Source organism: Rattus norvegicus, chromosome 5 (genome assembly GCF_021556685.1).
Source record: "Rattus norvegicus strain SHRSP/BbbUtx chromosome 5, alternate assembly SHRSP_T2T, whole genome shotgun sequence".
NCBI lineage: Eukaryota > Metazoa > Chordata > Mammalia > Rodentia > Muridae > Rattus > Rattus norvegicus.
This window is the reverse complement of record NC_141538.1, coordinates 7820963-7841380: the sequence shown is the minus strand read 5'-3', so window position 1 is coordinate 7841380 and position 20418 is coordinate 7820963. Positions and strand designations below refer to the sequence as shown.

Genomic DNA, 20418 nt, shown 5'->3' with positions numbered 1-20418 from the left:
AAAAATTGAATAGAGATAGAAATTTTATTTTTGGTACTTCTCAGGGTTACTATTTTTTTGTATAATAGAAACAAATTGATGAACAACTCTGTGTAATAAGTCTCTTCAGTGTTATTTCTGGCAGCTCCTGGAGTTGTCTTACACAAGCTCAAAAATATTTCCTTTTGTTCCCTCATGTTGGACTCTGTGTCTCATCTTCTATTCTAATACTCAAGTTGCTGTCCTTGACCAGCTAAGTCTCAGAAGTGGCATGTCACTATAATCATTGTTGATAATGTGACTATGGTCATATCCAAGGCCAAAGGCATCTCAAGATAGAAAACACTGAAATATCAAAGTAGAACTTCCTTTCCTGGAGTCACTAAAGACTTGAATCATGCTGGGCCTCATGGAGATTGTCACACAGGACAGTAGTGCTTTAACTCTGTGTCTCATGAATTCCTCATGAAATTGGCTCTTCTACTTACACACATATACAATCCTACTTTTAGAGAGTCCATGGGACCAATATTTTATAAAAGATTAACTGGTCCCATAGTAACCTTTCCCACACCTAACCCAGGAAGCAGCAATTTGGAGAAAATATAGGCCATTTGGTGGTCTTCAGGCTTGGGTCAGTATGTGCCTCTGCTGACACTGTGGTAGTAGGGATAAAAAGGAGACTGGTAAGATTCAGTTAGAGTAGGGTTCTACTGCCAGTGAAGTGGAATAAAGTAGAAAAATCAATTATTAGATCCCAACTTATCGATTTATTTAGTGGTTTTATTTAAAGTGTTGCTTGTCCTGAGTATTGGCCAAGCATGACTTCAGTTGCTTCCTGAAACAGGATAACATGGATAGCCGAAACAATTCATTGTTGTACTTGACAATCTTCTGACTGGCACATGTGCTTTTTGCTTGCTTGCCTGCCTCCACTGCTTGTGGTTTTAAGATATGAAATGAGGATGCAAATGGGAACCAGGATTGCAGCCTTTCCCGAGCTGTCTGTCCTGGCTGCAGTCCACTGGTGACAGTTCTCTTTCATTCTCATTGGCGTCAGAGTGCTTTTTTCCAGAAAGACTCCTGTACCACCGGTATGATGTTAACGATGAGGAAATCACGTTTGAGTTTGTTGTGTGAGGGAACTGAGAAACATTTGACTAAAGGTGTAGAATAAATATATGATCATGTGGCACATAAAACCAGGGAGAATGTTCATGGTGAAAACCAAGAACTGAAGATGAACCTTGAGAAAGAAGAGTTGATGACATAAAGAGGAGTCAGAAATGTTAGAGGGAAAACAGAAAGAAGGTGGGAGAACCAGCCTCAAAGTGCTGGGAGAGGGAGCTGTCAGTTCTATCAAGCATAGCTGAGTTCAATCTGAAGACCAGAAAGTTGGTTTAGAGTGAATTAGAAGCTAACCTGATCTATGGTTGGTTTCCAGGCCAGCCAGGGGTACACAATGAGACCCTGTCTAATATATTATATACTATATACTATATATTATTTTAAAAAGATTTTATTTTTTGTATATGAGAACACTATCACTGTCTTCAGACACATCAGAAGAGGTCGTCACACCCATTATAGATGGTTGTGAGCCACCATGTGGTTGCTGAGAATTGAACTCAGGACCTCTGGAAGAGCAGCCAGGGCTCTTAACCACTGAGCCACCTCTCCAGCTCCACTTTTTATTTTGTGACATAGTCTATGTTATCAAGGATTTGCCTTGAACTTATTTATAGCACAGACAGATGTTGGACTTGTGAGCCTCCTGCCTTGCTTGTCTTATTTGTTTGTTTTTGAGCCAGGGTTTCTTTATGTAGACCAGCCTGGCCTTGAATTCAGAGATCTTCCTGCCTGTGCCTCTGGAATGCTGGAATTAAAGGCATGTGCTACCACACTTGGTCTTCAATTCTGTTCTTTAGAAAATGTCCACCCAAACTCCAAAAGGAGATAAGCTGATTATTCCCAGTCTTTTCCCGTCCTTTGAGTTTCCTGGGTAAGCTTCCCAAAACCAAAAATCTTACAGCTTTGGAAATTTTCATGATCAAATTCTGAGTAATTATTTTTTCTGTTTCCTGTGGGGTTTTTTATTTTTGTGGGGGGCAGGTATTTTACATGGCTGTCACTGTGGAACATTCAATTTTTGCTACAAAGTTGCTTTCTTAGAACTTTACTTTTATCTTTGGAATAAGGATATTAAATTAATACTTCATAGACAGCTGTGATGATCAAATGAAGCATCATAGGAAAAAAAGCACAAGGTACCCACTAAGGGTACAGTAAATACTCTGTATCAAAGAACATCTTACTGGAGGGATTTAATGAGATTTCTTTTTTTCTTTTTAAGGAGGAAACTTAAAAAAATTATATTTCAACCTGTTCATCAATATCAACTCCATAGAATTGCCGAAGCGCAAGGAAATTGTTTGCCATGGATATGATGATGATTATTCTTTTTGCAGAGCTCTGAAAGGGGGTAAGCATTTGACTTGTAGACTAGACCATGTTGACTTATAGACTAGACTATGATTCTTCATAAGGTGGTTAGGACAAGGAAACCTTGCAAACATGAAGTTTCCTTACTAATAATAATGCTTGGGTTCTCTCCAAGTATAAATATTTTACAGACGTGTGTCCACATGGTGCATCATGGATGCATTTGAAAGAACATTACATTTTCACCTTTTCATGTGAAGATTTCACATTTACTCTTGGCTACAGATTATTTTTCTAAATATTACACATATGGCTTTCAACATGCACTTGTCTAAGTTTCTCTGCATTTGTGTTGGTTTCTTTAATGATCTCTTCTCTTTATTTGAACTTGTTATTACTACCATCATTATTGGTTTTTGGGGGTAGCATATCACTTTAGCCTTGGATGGTATAAAATTCTTTATGCAGTCAAGGTTGGCTTTAAACTTCCTACTCTTCAAGCTTCCATTTCTCCTTTTCTGTTGTTGATATTTTTCAGATAGGATCTTTCAATGTGTCCAAGGCTGTTCTGGAACTCACTATGTAGACCAGGCTGCCCCAGAGCTCACATGCTTGTCTATGCTTCCAAAGTGCTTTGATTAAAGGCATGTGCCACCATATCTGGATGTACATTTTTTGTAGTAAGGCCCACCTTGGAGATTGGGTGCTTGCCTAGATGCATGCCTGAATACTCCATGACTGTGCACCCTATGCTTACCTGGTATCTGAGGAGGCTACAGGAAGGTGGTTGGATGGATCCCTTAAAGCTGGAGTTGCAGAGGCTTGTGAATCAGTGCTGGGAATTGATCCTGGGTTCTCTGAATGAGCAGCCACTGGCTGGCCTTAACTGTTGAACCCTTATAAATTTCTCTAGCACAACTATTTTACAATGATTCCACACACTCTCTGTGGGATTGTATTGACTTTCTATCAGAATTTTGTTTCATTTTCTTGATATCTAAGATGTGCTAGAAGCAACATAGCCTGCTTGACTACTTTCTCTCCATTCTTTCAAAAAGAATGTCCGTTGAACATAATCTGAGCAGGCCATGATTTTGGTCCTGAGGATGTGAAGTTGGATGGTCTTTAAAAATTCACTATGTCCTAGAAAAGACAGTTTACAGAAGAAGGCCACAAATAGAAATATGCTGTTAGTTTTGTCTATGTAGTTGTCTAATATGGGTGACAGGAAGACACATATAAATTGTCAGAGAATTATAGTCATGTTCATTCTGAGAACATCAGAGGGTAAAGAGGAGCATTCTGTGGAGAGGAAAGAAGAGATATAAGAGTAGTTTCTGTCTCTTCTCTTTGTTCTGGAGCACAATATGCTCATGAGGAATTGCTGCAGATGAGTTGACAAAAGGGGGTAGGTGAAGATGTAAGTCATACCCAGAAGGTTGGTCTGTATCTTATGGTAAGTAGGAAATAATGACCTACTGAGGTTCCCATTTTTCTAAATAAGTCGTGTCCTTATGGCAGGAGGTGGCTGTAGAGCCAACTTGCTCTGAAGAAAGAACACTCAGGAGCTTGTGAGAGACTATTAGGGATTCAAACATAGCATCCCTGGGCTCATGGTTGAGGCAGTGGAAGAGCATACAGGGAGATTTAAAGGACTGGCAGGACATCCTAAGATGTTTATTGTGGCAGTCAAAGATTAGGTAACACCAAGAACCACTTGAGGGGTAGTAAATTGACATCTCAAAGTGTATTATCTGAGATGATGTAAAACGAAGGGGCAGATTTTAAAAGGGAAAGATAAGGTGGTTTGGACATGTTGAGCTTGTGATAATTTTGGAACATTAAAATAAACATGTCCATCTGGCATCTGAGCATGTGGGCCCAGAACTTAGGACAGGTTTAAGATGTACTGATATGGGAGCTAGGGAAATGGCTCAGTGGATAAGAGCATTGACTGTTCTTCCAGAGGACCTGGGTTCAATCCCAGAACTCACATAATAGCTCACAACTGTTTGTAACTCCAATTCCAGGGTTATGGGACCCTTATACAGACATACATGCAGACAAAATACAATGTACACAAAATAAATCCGGAATAACAAAACAAAACAAAAACAAGCACAGATGGGATCAAGAGTTCCCAGAAGTTGGAGATTGAAAATGTCAAGTTCCATGCATCTAAAAGTAGCTTTCCATTCTGTTGTTACATCTTTAAATATGATATTTAGAAAATATGGCAAGTAAAAATAAAGTAAAAATTACTGTCTTACCACTTTTCACACCTTTTCTCCTTGTTCTTTAGAAAAAAAATACATTTATGTATAAATAAATGCCTATTTCAAGGCATCTGAAACTCAGTAAATCTTCTAGCTTTGTTAATGTAATCTTGGATGTAAGGATGCTACAGCTAAATGCCACAAATTGGTTGCTTAGAATAATAGAGATTTAGAGAACAGAAGTGTTTGCTGTCAGGTGCCAGGAGGGTCATGTTCCCTCAGAAGGCTCCAGGGAGGATCTATTTCTGCCCACTCTCCAAGTTTCTGGTAGCCTTAGGTGCTTCTTAATTCATAGATAGCCATTTCCTTCCTAGCTCTCCACGTTCTCTTTCTTTTGTCTGTTTCAGCATCCAGATCCCAGCCCCTACCCCCTTTTATTTTTTTATTTTATTTTTTTAACCACATTTTTCCATCTTTATTAAATTGGGTATTTCTTATTTAAATTTCAAATGTTACTCCCTTTCCCGGTTTTCCAGGCCAACATCCTTCTAACCCCTTCCCCTCCCCTTCTCTATGGGTGTTCCCCTCTCCATTCTCCCCCCATTACTGCCCTCCCCTCAACAATCCCGTTCACTTGGGGTCCAGCCATGGCAGGACCAAGGGCTTCCCCTTCCACTGGTGCTCTTACTAGGATATTCATTGCTACCTATGAGGTCAGAGTCCAGGGTCAGTCCATGTATAGTCTTTGGGTAGTGGCTTAGTCCCTGGAAGCTCTGGTTGGTTGGCATTGTTGTTCATATGGGGTCTCAAGTCCCTTCAAGCTCTTTCAGTCCTTTCTCTGATACCCTCAACAAGGGTCCCGCTCTCAGTTCATTGTTTGTTGCTGGCATTCGCCTATGTATTTACCATATTCTGGCTGTGTCTCTCAGGAGAGATCTACACCTGGTTCCTGTCAGCCTGCATTTCTTCGCTATATCCATCTTATCTAGTTTGGTGGCTGTATATGTATGGGCCACATGTGGGGCAGGCTCTGAATGGGTGTTCCTTCAGCCTCTGTTCTAAACTTTGCCTCCCTATCCCCTTCTATGGGCATTCTTGTTCCCCTTTTAAAGAAGGAGTGAAGCATTCACATTTTGGTCATCCTTTTTGGGTTTCATGTGGTCTGTGCATCTAGGGTAATTCGAGCATTTGGGCTAATATCCACTTATCAATAAGTGCATACCTTGTGTATTTTTCTGTGATGGGATTACCTCACTCAGGATGATATTATCTAGTCCCGTCCATTTGCCTATGAATTTCATAAAGTCATTGTTTTTGATAGCTGAGTAGTATTCCATTGTGTAGATGTACCACATTTTCTGTATCCGTTCCTCTGTTGAAGGACATCTGGAATCATTTCAGCTTCTGGCTATTATAAATAAGGCTGCTATGAACATAGTGGAGCATGTGTCTTTGTTATATGTTGGGGCATCTTTTGGGTATATGCCCAACAGAGGTATAGCTGGGTCCTCAGGTAGTTCAATGTCAAATTTTCTGAGGAACCTCCAGACTGATTTCTAGAATGGTTGTACCAGTCTGCAATCCCACCAACAATGGAGGAGTGTTCCTCTTTCTCCACATCCTTGCCAGCATCTGTTGTCACCTGAGTTTTTGATCTTAGCCATTCTGACTGTTGTGAGGTGCAATCTCAGGGTTGTTTTGAGTTGCATTTCCCTTATGACTAAAGATGTTGAACATTTCTTTAGGTGTTTCTCAGCCATTAATATTCCTCAGCTATGAATTCTTCATTTAGCTCTGAACCCCAGTTTTTAATAGGGTTATTTGTCTCCCTGCAGTCTAACTTCGTGAGTTCTTTGTATATTTTGGATATAAGCCCTCTATCAGTTGTAGGATTGGTAAAGCTATTTTCCCAATCTGTTGGTTGCCGTTTTTGTCCTAATGACAGTGTCCTTTGCCTTACAGAAGCTTTGCAGCTTTATGAGATCCCATTTGTCGATTCTTGATCTTAGAGCATAAGCCATTGGTATTTTGTACAGGAAAATTTCCCCAGTACCCGTGTGTTCGAGATTCTTCCCCACTTTTTCTTTTATTAGTTTGAATACATCTGGTTTGATGAGGAGGTCCTTGATCCTCTTAGACTTAAGCTTTGTACAGGGTGATAAGAATGGATCGATCTGCATTCTTCTACATGCTGACCTCCAGTTGAACTAGCACCATTTGCTGAAAATGCTATCTTTTTTCCATTGGATGGTTTTGGCTCCTTTGTCAAAAATCAAATGACCATAGGTGTGTGGGTTCATTTCTGGGTCTTCAATTCTTTCCACTGGTCTATCTGTCTGTCTCTGTACCATGCAGTTTTTTTTATCACTATTGCTCTGTAATACTGCTTGAGTTCAGGGATAGTGATTTCCCCAGAAGTCCTTTTATTGTTGAGGATAGTTTTAGCTATCCTGGGTTTTTTGTTTTTCCAGATGAATTTGGAAATTGTTCTGTCTAACTCTCTGAAGAATTGGATTGGTATTTTGATGGGGATTGCATTGAATCTGTAGATCGCTTTTGGTAAAATGGCCATTTTTACTATATTAATCCTGCCAATCCATGAGCATGGAAGATCTTTTAATCTTCTGAGGTCTTCTTCAATTTCTTTCTTCAGAGGCTTGAAGTTCTTATCATACAGATCTTTTATTTGCTTGGTTAAAGTCACACCGAGATATTTTATATTATTTGGGACTATTATGAAGGGTGTCATTTCCCTAATTTCTTTCTCGGCTTGTTTCTCTTTTGTGTAGAGGAAGGCTACTGATTTATTTGAGTTAATTTTATACCCAGCCACTTTGCTGAAGGTGTTTATCAGGTTTAGTAGTTCTCTGGTGGAACTTTTGGGATCACTTAAATATACTATCATATCATCTGCAAATAGTGATATTTTGACTTCTTTTCCAATCTGTATCCCCTTGATCTCCTTTTGTTGTCTGATTGCTCTGGCTAGAACTTCAAGAACTATATTGAATAAGTAGGGAGAGAGTGGGCAGCCTTGTCTAGTCCCTGATTTTAGTGGGATTGCTTCAAGTTTCTCTCCATTTAGTTTAATGTTAGCAACTGGTTTGCTGTATATGGCTTTTACTATGTTTAGGTATGGGCCTTGAATTCCTATTCTTTCCAGGACTTTTATCATGAAGGGGTGTTGAATTTTGTCAAATGCTTTCTCAGCATCTAATGAAATGATCATGTGGTTTTGTTCTTTCAGTTTGTTTATATAATGGATCACATTGATGGTTTTCCGTATATTAAACCATCCCTGCATGCCTGGGATAAAGCCTACTTGATCATGGTGGATGATTGTTTTGATGTGCTCTTGGATTTGGTTTGCCAGAATTTTATTATTGAGTATTTTTGTGTCGATATTCATAAGGGAAATTGGTTTGAAGTTCTCTTTCTTTTTTGGGTCTTCGTGTGGTTTAGGTATAAGAGTAATTGTGGCTTCGTAGAAGGAATTTGGTAGAGCTCCATCTGTTTCAATTTTGTGGAATAGTTTGGATAGTATTGGTATGAGGTCTTCTATGAAGGTCTGATAGAATTCTGCACTGAACCTGTCTGGACCTGGGCTCTTTTTGGTTGGGAGTCTTTTAATGACTGCTTCTATTTCTTTTTTTTTTTTTCTTTTTTTGTCTTTTCTTTCTTTCTTTCTTTCTTTCTTTCTTTCTTTCTTTCTTTCTTTCTTTCTTTCTTTCTTTTTTTTTTTTTTCGGAGCTGGGGACCGAACCCAGGGCCTTCTGCTTGCTAGGCAAGTGCTCTACCACTGAGCCAAGTCCCCAACCCCCTGCTTCTATTTCTTTAGGAGTTACGGGGTTGTTTAAATGGTTTATCTGTTCCTGATTTAACTTTGGTACCTGATATTTGTCTAGAGAATTGTCCATTTCCTCCAGATTTTCAAATTTTGTTGAATATAGGCTTTTGCAGTAGGATCTAATGATTTTTTTTTAATTTCCTCTCATTCTGTTGTCATATCTCCCTTTTCATTTCTGATTTTGTTAATTTGGCACACTCTCTGTGCCCTCTGGTTAGTGTGGCTAAGGATTCATCTATCTTGTTGATTTTCTCAAAGAACCAGCTTTGATTCTTTGTATATTCTTTTTTGTTTCTACTTGGTCTTCAGGTCTGAGTTTGATTATTTCCTGCCTTCTCCTCCTCCTGGGTTTATTTGCTTCTTTTTATTCTAGAACTTTTAGGTGTGCTGTCAAGCTGCTGATATATGCTCTCTTCTATTTCTTTCTACAGGCCCTCACAGCTATGAGTTTTCCTCTTAGCACAGCTTTAAGTGTCCCATGAGTTTGGGTATGTTGTACTATCATTTTTCATCAAATTCTAAGAAGTCTTTAATTTCTTTCTTGATTGCTTCCTTGACCTGGTTATCGTTGTACTCTTTCCTGTATATGCGGGCGTTCTTTCCTTATTGTTATTGAAGACCAGCCTTAGCCCGTGGTGGTCTGATAGGATGTATGGGATTATTTCTATCTTTCTGTATCTGTTGAGGCCTGTTCTGTGCCCAATTATATGGTCAATTCAGAGAAAGTACCATGAGATGGTGAGAAGGTATATCCTTTTGTTTTAGGATAGAATATTCTATAAATATCTGTTAAGTCCATTTGGTTCATAACTGTCCCATGCGTGACCTCTCGCCGGCAAGAAACACGCGGGGACATACGGATCCTTGCTACAGCCAAACTTTTATTAAAATCTTAAGGAGAAGCCCCGGCGCATCCACACCTGATTGGTCGCTCACCCATGATCTCATTAGGCACGCCCCGGAGTGGGAAAAGACCTGGCATGAAGGCACTCTTGCACATGCGCACACAGTTAACTTCCTGAAAGGAAGTTGGCTGGCGCGGCGGAGGCCAGCACCATCTTTTAATGGCGAAAGCTATCCTGGCCTTCCACGTGGGGTGCAGTGGAAGCCAGTGCCATCTTGTGGTGGCGAATGTTAAAGTGGCCCTTTACACATAACTTCTGTTAGTCTGTCTATGTCTCTGTTTAATATCTGTTTCCATCATCTGTCCATTGATGAGAGTGGGGTGTTGAAATCTCCTACTATTATCAAGTGAGATGCAATGTGTTCTTTGAGCTTTAGTAACGTTTCTTTTATGTATGTAGGTGCCCTTTTATTTGGAGCATTGATATTTAGGATTGACAGTTCATCTTGGTGGATTTTTTCTTTTGATGAATATGAAGTGTCCTTTCTTATCTTTTTTGATGACTTTTAGTTGAAAATTGATTTTATTCGATATTAGAATGGCTACTGCAGCTTGCTTCTTCAGACCATTTTATTTGAAAGTTGTTTTCCAGCCTTTCACTCTGAGGTAAAGTCTGTCTTTGTCTCTGAGGTGTGTTTCCTTTATGCAGCAAAATGCTGATTCCTCTTTATGTATCCAGTTTGTTAATCTGTGTCTTTTTATTCGGGAATTGAGTCCATTGATATTGAGAGATATTAAGGAATAGTGATTGTTTCTTCCTGTTATCTTCATATTTGGAGGTGAGATTATGTTTGTGTGCTTCTCTTCCCTTTGTTTTGGTGCAAAAGAATTAGTTTCTTTCTTTTTCTAGGATGCAGCTTGCCTCCTTGTGTTGGGCTTTACCATTTATTATCCGTTGTAGGGCTGGATTTGTAGAAAGATATTGTGTAAATTTGGTTTTGTCATGGAATATCTTGATTTCTCCATCTATGTTAATTGAGAATTTTGCTGGATACAGTAACCTGGGCTGGCATTTGTGTTCTCTTAGGGTCTGTATGACATCTGTCCAGGATCTTCTGGTTTTCATAGTCTCTGGTGAGAAGTCTGGTGTAATTCTTATAGGTCTGCTTTTATATGTCACTTGACCTTTTCCCCTTACTGCTTTTAATATTCTTTCTTTGTTTTCTGCATTTGGTGTTTTGACTATTATGTAATGGGAGGAATTAATTTTCTGGTCCAATCTATTTGGTGTTCTGTTTCTCTTATATATTTACGGGCATCTCTTTCTTTAGGTTAGGGAAGTTTTCTTCTATGATTTTGTTGAATATATTTACTGACCCTTTAAGTTGGGAGTCTTCACTCTCTTCTATACTTATTATCCTTAGGTTTGATCTTCTCCTTGTGTCCTGGATTTCCTGTATGTTTTGGGCTAGTAGCTTTTTCCATTTTCCATTATCTTTGACAGTTGTGTTGATGTTTTTTATGGCATCTTCTGCTCCTGACATTCTCTCTTCTATCTGTTGTATTCTGTTGGTGATGCTTGTATCTACGTCTCCTTGTCTCTTCCTTTGGTTTTCTATATCCAGGGTTGTCTCCCTTTGTGGTTTCTTTATTGTTTCTATTTCCATTTTTAACTTCTGGATGGTTTTGTTCATTTCCCTCTCCCGTGTTGTTGTTTTTCCAGTATTTCTTTAAGGGATTTTTGTGTTTTCTCTTTAAGGGCTATTTACTTGTGTAAAGAAATATAGGTATTTCTTTAAGGGAGTTATTTATGACCTTCTTAAAGTCCTCTATTATCATGATCAAATATGATTTTAAATCTAGATCTTGCTTTTCAGTGTTTGCTTTGGTGAGAGAATTGGGCTCTGATGATGCCACGTAGTCTTGGTTTCTGTTGCTTGGGTTCCTGTGCTTGCCTCTTGCCATCAGGTTGTCTCTTGTATTACCTTGTCTTGCTGTTTCTGACAGTGACTTAACCATCCTGTATGCCTGTGTGTCAGGACTGCTGTATACCTGTTATCCAGTTTTCTTTCAGTCAGTTATGGGTACAGTGTGTTCTGCTCTCAGGTGAGTACTCGTTTCTGTCAGCTGACTTTCAGCTGTCCCTGTGGGCGGGAACCAGAAGGGCCTGCCTCTACTTTTCCTAGGTCCCTGTGTGGGGGTGGGGGTGGGGTGGGTGTTGGAGGGGCAAAGATGGCACAAAGCATTTTCCTCTTGAGTTAGGAATGTGGGCAGAGAGTAGTCTCCTCTGGTTTCCCAGGAGTGTCTGCCCCTCTGAAGGTCTAGCTCTCCCCACCACCAGATTTGGGTGCAGGGAGCTATTTGACCAGTTCAGTTCAGATCTGGGCGCAGTCTGGACCGCAGGGCTTCTGCAGCTTGACTGCTCCTATCTTGCTGTGCTCAGAGGCACTATGCAGTTTCCTCTTGGTCCAGGGATGTGGGCAGAGGTGTCAGAAGTGGCAGTCTCTCCTGCCCTGCTGTCTCAGGATTTCCCACACTTCTGGGTGATCAGCTCTCTCTCCCACTTGGGAGCAGTGAACTGTGGGTTGGAATTAGGTTTGGGGCCAATTAGAAACTGGAAGTGTCCGGTCCCAGAGGAATTTTGCCTTTGTGTGTCCTGAGTCCACCAGGCAGGTCACTTGGAGCAGAAAAGTTGGTCTTACCTCTGGTCTCAGGCCTGAAGTGGCTCCTTGGGGCTGGCTTTCAGCTCTCCGTGAGGGCAACAACCAGAAGGGCCCTGCCCCTTACTGCTTCTGGGTCCCTGTGCTCAGGGGACTCAGATGGCGCTAGCTATTTTCCTCTAGAGTCAGGAATGTCCCCTACCCCCTTTTAAAATAAGGACCACCCTATGAGTTTTGGGCCCACCTCAGTAACCTCGTATTAACTTGAGTTGTGGAATATCTTTCTCTGGATAAGGTTAAACTCATCATTTCTTGGAATTAAAATGATCACATAACTTTTTGGGAGATGTTATTCAGTTTATGGTATCATCTGAGACTTGATTCCTAATTTCTGCAGTGTTGCCAAGAGAGCGGATCTGGGACCATGGGTAATTTGTGTGGAACCTTTTAGAAGAATACAGAGGGATCAAAGAAGGGCTTCTGTTTTTCTTTCTCTGGCACAGCTTGGATATTTTCTGGCTTCTTCAGTGAACTTAGAGGCCTCTAGCTAATTCTCTATCAACACAGAGAGGGCCAGGACAGCTCTGTCCAAGACAGACAGACCCAGGTCTGGCAGACAGGAGAGGCTAAGACTCTTGCCTGACTTGCTAAGTGCTCCTGTAGTCCACGGGACAAAAACCTCCCAATTTCCTTCTCAAGCTCTCAGGTCTCAGCCACTTCCTCTCTTCTTTCCTTGACAAATGTGCTAGAGTTGCCTTGCCAATGACACTTCGTGCACAGAAATGCTTTATGGTTGGAGCTTAGTAGTTTGTAATTGTATTCTTGAAATGCCTAATAAATTTCCCAGAGAGTTTTGTAAGTAAAACTTGAGGAGATGATGATGTGTGTGTCTACCTTCCCCTCTGGGTGGGTTCTTTGTTTCTCACTGTCTACATGTCTGCTGGCACTTGGGGACTTGCACTAACACTTCCCTTCTCATTTCCATGTACCACCGCCTGTCACTTTCTGCTGCTGGTGGTTTCTGGGCACAGGGATGGTCAGAATCAGGGATGGATGCTCTGCAGTGTCAGGAGTGGGGCATGCCCAACCTACTGGAGCTGGCAACCTTGTGGGAGAGAACCTTCTCCCTAAAAAGAGGGTGGTGTGTGTGGCAACCCCTTGACAGGAACCTGGTGGAAGACATGTTCAACATTGCTGGTCTAACACTATCTACACCATCTTAATCTTCACTCTGTCTTTACTTTACCACTGTACTCTTTTCTTTTTTCTTTTTCTTTCTTTCTTTTTTTTTTTTTTGGTTCTCTTTTTCGGAGCTGGGGACCGAACCCAGGGCCTTGTGCTTCCTAGGCAAGCGCTTCTTTTTCTTTTTCTTTTTCTTTTTCCTTTTTTTTTTTTTTTTTTTTTTTTTTTTGAGGCAGGATCTTACAATGTAGCCCCAACTGGCCTGGAGCTCAAGCTGGCCTCAAACTAACAGAGATCCACCTACCTCTGCTCCTGATTGCTTTTAACAAAGGTCTTTGCTATCACACCCAGCTACCATTATATACTGTATGCTTTTTTACATATTTATGCTCTGAATAAATTAACTGTTTTTGAGAAGGGATAATCTTGTGCTAACCATTGTCTCCTTATTTCATGGTATAAAGTGGGCTTTAAGTTAATATTCTTCAAATGTTATTAAAATTCTTTTTTAATTTTTCCTTAAAAAATTCTTCTTAGATTTTATTTAAATTTCAAGTTTTAATTACATTAATTTAAAATTAAGAGCACTTGTCTTAGTTAGGGTTTTATTGCTGTGAACAGATACCATGAGCAATGTAAGTTTTATAAATGACAACATTTAGTTGGGGTTGACTTACATGTTCAGTCCATTATCATCAAGATGGGAACATGGCAGCAACCAGGCAGGCATGGTGCAGGAGGAGCTGAGTTCTACATCTTCAGCTGAAGGAAGCCAGGAACAGACTGAGCATCCTCAGGCAGCTAGGAGGAGGGTCTCCAAGCCTACCCCACAGTGACACACTTCCTCCAACAAGGCCACCCCTTCTAATAGGGCCACTCCCTGGGCCAAGCATATGCCAACCATCACAAGCACTGAGGACCCAGGTTCTGCACCCACCCATCTGTTCCAGGAATCAGATATTGTCTTGTCTGGCACCAGACATGCACAAGTACACATGTAAATACATGTAGGCAAAACACTCATACACATAGAAATTTTAAAAGTTAGTCTTAAAAAAATTAAACTACATTGGTCTTTAGTGAAAGATCTAAGAAAGTAACCCAAAATGTATTATATTTTATTTATTATTATAAATATATAAGTTTCCTAAAGCTTGAGACATTTCAGCTAGTTATGGTCTTCATGCCTAATGTACTAAGAATGGAAGGTTGAGAATTCGAGGCTAGCTTGGGCTACACAGGAAAATCCTGCCTCAAAACAAAACTAAGAAAAACAATTAAGTTGGTGAGATGTCCCATTAGGTAAAAATGCTTGCCACCTTGCAGAACCTGATGGCTTGAGTTCCATTTCTGGAACCTACATGGCAGAGGGAGAGAGGTGGCTACCGTCAGTTGTCTTATGAACCCACTTTTATGGCATGCTGTGCCACACACAATTTTGCCTTTTAAAGGTCACTATTTCTTTTGTTTGACATTTAAACATTTATACTTCTCTGCCAAGTTCACTATAGTTTTTTTTAAAGATTTGTTTTATGTATATAAATTATACTGTAGCTGTCTTCAGACACATCAGAAGAGGGCATCAGGTCCCATTACAGATGGTTGTGAGCCACCATGTGGCTGCTGGGAATTAAATTCAGGACCTCTGGAAGAGCAGTTGGCATTCTTAACCACTGAGCCATCTCTCCAGCCATCCCCCCACCCCCCACCTTGAGTTCACTATTTTATTGTCTGGTATTTCCTGTTCATCTGCATCTATGCTGGGTAACTTGTGCAGGGTCAGTCTCATGGCTGCTTATTGAAATAAAGGCTGAATTCTTAGGCTTCTTGATGGTAGGATTGTAAAGAGGAAGTGTTCTGTCTGCATTTGAACCTTCTCATGGGGGATATAGTTCAGGTGGGATTATGCCAGGCATGTATGAGGCCTCAGGGTCAATCCTCAGTGTTACTGAAAAGAAACAAAGCAAAAAGAAACATTTTTCCTACCTCTAGGGAAATCCTATCTGTTATATCCACCTACAGGGGCAGCACTATCTCTAAAAGTTCGGCATGCACATATAATCTAGTTTGATGCATATTTTCTTCAATTTCCTGAGACAGATCTTAAAAACTCGGCTGCTCTAGGAGGTGAGATATGGGCTGGTATAGGGAGAGGTGCTGGCATATCTGAATGTCAGGGTGGGGCACGGAGGGTGGGATAGGAGGCGAGTAGGTTGAGTATAGGGGTCATTTCTCTATAATTTTTCTCAGAAATGCTTCTGATATTAGTAAGGACATTCCAGAAAACTAAACTCTGTATTTTAAAACATCATGTAAATGACTAACAATGTTGGTATTTGCTTTCAGAGGCTGTCAACACAGCAATACCATTTTCCTTCGACGGAATACTATTTCCTAAGGTATTATTCAAGCAATATTGTGTGCTTTCTTAACCTTTTGCATGTTGTAACATGTTGCTTGTAACATGTTGTAACAGAAACACAGGTTTCTATAAACAGACACTATGACCATGGGAACATTTATAAAGGAAGATTTCCATTGGGGCTGGCTTACAGGTTCAGAGGTTTAGTTCATAATCATCATAGCACAGTAGCACACAGGCAGAGAAGTGCTGGAGAAGAAGCCAATAGTTTTACAATCTCTCTGATTGGAGGAGCAGGGAGAGTGACATTGGGCCTGGCTTGAGTATTTTAAACCTCAAAGCCTGCCTCCTTCCTGACATACTTTCTCCAACAAAGCCACAGCTTCTAATAGTGCTACTCCCTGGTGACCAAGCTTTCTATGAGTCTTTGGGGGCCATTCTTATTCAACCCACCACGTGTGTCAAGATTGAAAACTGGCAATTCAGCACTTTAAAGAATAGCCATTCAATTGACATTGAACATGTTCAAGGTCATGTGGCCACAGTCAAGAATAGTTATTTAAATTAAGATACTTAACATAATAAGAATGCTCACCGGTAACCAACTGATAGTCTCATATGAGTTCATTAGCCAAGGACCATGGGTAAGCCAACCTCATTAGTTAATAGTTAATACTTAAATAGTTAATACACTATTTGTGTATTATGCTAATATGTTGTATAATTGATTAGAATAAAAATCTCATAGATTTAGGGACTAGAAAGATGTCCCAATGGTTAAGAGCACTTATTGCTTTCTAAGAGGACCTGAGTTCATTTCCCAGCTCACATAGTAGTGCTTCACAACTGTAACTATAGATCCAGGGATCTGATGCCTTCTTTTGACCTCTTGGGTCACTAAATACACATGGGACACATGCATACACAGATGCAGGCAAAATACTCATAAGTATAAAATAAAGATAAACAAATCTTTTTAAAAAGAGCACATAAATTATAGGCTTACTTTTGTTTAAGATTTGTTTTCTTGTTCACTTTGCTTGGGCATTGTCTTAGTTAGGGTTTTGCTGCTGTGAACAGACACCATGACCAAGGCAACTCTTTTTTTTTTTTTTAATTTATTTATTTATTATATATACTGTCGCTATTTTCAGACACACTAGAAGAGGGCATCAGATCTCATTACAGATGGTTGTGAGGCACCATGTGGTTGCTGGGATTTGAACTCAGGACCTCAATAAGAGCACTGACTGCTGCTCTTCCAGTCAGTGCTCTTAATCACTGAGCCATCTCTCCAGCCCCCAAGGCAACTCTTATAAGGACAATATTTAGTTGGGACTGGCTTACAGGTTCAGAAGTTCAGTCCATTATCATCAAGGGAGAAGCATTGCAGTGTCCATGCAGACATAGTGCAGACAGAACTGAGAGTTCTACATCTTCATCTGAAGGCTGCTAGTGTAAGACTGACTTCCAGGCAGCTAGGATGGGGGTCTTATGCACATACCCGCAGTGACACACCTATTCCAACAAAGTCACACCTCCTAACAGTGCCACTCTCTGTGCCAAGCATATACAGACATTTATGCTTTTATAAAAGTAACTATACGGGGCTGGAGAGATGGCTCAGCGGTTAAGAGCTCTGACTGCTCTTCCAGAGGTCCTGAGTTCAATACCCAGCAACCACATGGTGGCTCACAACCACCTGTAACAGATTCTGTTGTATCTCAAGACAGCTACAATGTACTCATATACATTAAATAAAATATTAAAAAAAAAAAGAACTAAAAGTAACTATGGCCTCAAAGAGTACCTTTTTGTTTTCTCAAGACCGAGTCTTACTACTATGTTTGAGGCTAGCCTTGAATTCCCAGTAATCCTCCTGCCTAAACTTCTTGTTTGCTGGGATTACAAGCTGAAGCACCATGTTTGGTGATGATTTTGCTTTTGTTTTTCACTTCTGGTGAATTTTAAAAAATTTTTAATTGATGGGTGTTGTGGTACATGGCTTTGATCCTAGGAACTTAGGATCTCTGAGTTCAAGGTCAGACTGGTCTACAGAGAATTTTAGGATAGCCAGGGCTACACAAAGAAATGTGGTCTTAAAAAGTACATTAAAAATTACTTTCCTTCATTTAAGTGTGTGGGGTGTGTGCTTGTGTGCTCTCGCATGCAGATGCACAGAAGAGATTTTCCCTATTATTCTTATCCATATTCCATTGAGACAAGTTTTTTCCTTCCTTGCTCCATCCTTTCCTCCCTTCCTTCTTTTTTCCTTCCTTCCTTTCTTCTTCTCTCCCTCTCTTCCTCCCCTCTTCCTTTTGCCACTCCCTTTCTTTCTTTTTGTTTCTTAGCTTTTCAAGACAGGGTTTCTCTTGTGCATCCCTGGAACTAAATCTGTAGACCACACAGAGCTTGAACTCACAGAGGTCTACCTGCCTCTGGTTCAGGCCAAGAGACTGGATTTCTTACTGAGTCTGGAGTTAGGTTCATGGCCAGCCCCAATACTGTTTTCTGCGTGGGGAAGTGTTAGGGTCCATAGACATTTATGTTGACTTTGGGGATTTGTACAGGGAGCATCTTTCCCCTCTCCACCATCTCCCTTAGACCCTTGTTGGCTATTTTAAAGAGATTATAAACATCCTTGTTTTCTTTTTTAAAAAAATTTATTTATTTACTTATTTATTTATTTACTATATGCAAGTACACTGTAGCTGTCTTCAGACACACCAGAAGAGGGCATCAGATCTCATTAAGGTGGTTATGATCCACCATGTGGTTGCTGGGAATTGAACTCAGGACCTCTGAAAGAGCAGTCAGTGCGCTTAACCACTGAGTCATCTGTCCAGCCTAATGTCCTTGTTTTCTAATAGGGGGAAAAATGGATTCTCTGTTCACTGAGTTAAAAGTATACAGAGACAAGTATGATGTCTGTGCCTAAAGGTGCTTACTTCCAAATCTTCCCTCCAACATGAAGCGAGTTCTGTTGCTGCAATTCACAGGGCAGGAGAACAGACTTAACTCCCATAAATTGTCCTCTGCCCTCTACTTGAACGATGTGGCATGCTTAGGTGTGCGCGCAAAAAGAAAGAAAAGAAAAATATGAAAAATATTCACCTAACATTTAGTATTTTCTTGTCTTTATTATTTCTCATTTTAGGGCCATCACAGATGTGTTGCAGAAGCCATTGCTGGGGATACAGAGGAAAAGCTGTTTTGTTTGAATTTCACCATCATTCACCACCATAATGTTAATTAGATGCATTGAGTCTCTCTCTCTCTCTCATATATATATATATATATATATATATATATATATATATATATATCAATCAAAAGCAGTGTTCTGTTTTTTGTTTAAAATTTTTCCCATTTATCATTCATTTTAGTATGTGTGAGAGCCCTGGTTGGCCTGGAACTTGGATTACCTGCCTTTGCCTTCCAAGTGATGGAATTAAAAGTGTGTACCAGGATTCCCAGTGGCAGCCTCTCTTCCTCCCTCCTCTTGCTCCTCTTCCTGCTCCTCTTCCTCTTTTTCCTTCTCTTTGAGTCAGGTTTTCACTGTGTAGCTCAAGATGGTCTTGTATTTCTTACACTAATGCCTTAGCCTCTTGGGTGCTGAGATTACAAATCACAATTGTTGCTTGTATTTCAAAGATCTTGGTGTCTATTTTAAGCAGGTATTGGGAAATGTAAAAATACAGATCTAACATTAAAGATTGTTTTGCGTTATAATTATTTATTTATGTTTTTCAGTGTTGGGAATTGAATAAATGGCTTCATAGATGCTAAGCATGCATTCTACCACTGAGTTACATTCTATGCCCTATTTTGATAACTTACAAGTTTATATGAGCATTACTTTTATAAACTGAGATAGATTATATTAAGTACAGAGTAAATTTATTATTACTGGTTTTTAAAAAATACTAATATCATAGAATATGTAAATATGTATATGTAAACATATAATATGTAAAATATGTATATGGAAATATCAAAGTAGACAGAGTTCCAAAGCCAGCTATTTGTGACTATGTGGGGGAGGGGTGTCTTGCTGACCTTGAAAGAAATGCCCCTTCCCTGTATATTCACTTTATATCCCGATTGTTGCCCCCTTCCTGGTCTCCAACTCACACAGTCCCAACCCCTCTGCTTTTCCTCTGAGAGGGTCCCCCCCCCCCCATAATTCCCCCCTGGCACATCAAGTCTTTGCAGAGCTAGGTACATCTTCTCCCACTGAGGCAGACAAGGCAGATTTTTATACTATGGATTGCTAGAAACAGACAGCATAAGGTACCACTCAGAACCACACCCTGGCGACGGAAGAAGAGAGAATGTTTATTTGTTTTATGAGAGAAGGAATAGGAAGGCCGGGTAAGCAGATTTTCCACTGACAGTTGGAATAACTTCATTAGGCTCCCAGGCACCCCTTAGTTGTCCTTGACTGGGAGTGGTTATGGAGTAAATAGTGGTTTAGCGAATGAATACCCTGTAGAGGTGGTGGCTTTGGCTAGTTTACACAAGAAAGCTGAGTTCACCAATGAGCCATTCACTGTCCCTAGGACTGGCTAATCCTGGAAGGGGGATTTCTTTCAGAGTCAGCAAGACACCCTTCCCCCACATAGTCACAAACAGCTGGCTTTGGGACTCTGTCTTCTTTGATGGAAATGTTGAATAGCTGGAGGGACAGCTTCCTAGTCCAGAGCTTGTCTTAGTTAGGGTTTTACTGCTGTGAACAGGCACCATGATCAGCACAACTCTTTTAAGGACAACATTTCATTGGAGCTGGCTTACAGGTCCAGAAGTTCAGTCCATTATCACCCAGGTGGGAGCATGGCAGTGTCCAGGCAGGCATGGTGCAGGAGGAGCTGAGGGTTCTACCTCTT

General features: G+C 40.4%; 1 protein-coding gene across 3 annotated transcripts in view; it reads left to right on the top strand.

Annotated features, from left to right (window-relative positions):
* Positions 1–19264, top strand: part of Ly96 (lymphocyte antigen 96) — a 29707-nt gene extending 10443 nt beyond the window's left edge. The window contains exons 3-5 of one of the 3 annotated variants that reach the window (XM_087550346.1): positions 2333–2461; positions 15517–15569; positions 18690–19264. In XM_087550346.1, the coding sequence (XP_087406472.1) occupies positions 2333–2461; positions 15517–15569; positions 18690–18788 (281 nt within the window). In that variant the 3' untranslated portion in view covers positions 18789–19264. 3 annotated transcript variants of the gene reach the window in all.
* Positions 19265–20418: the final 1154 nt, after the last annotated feature.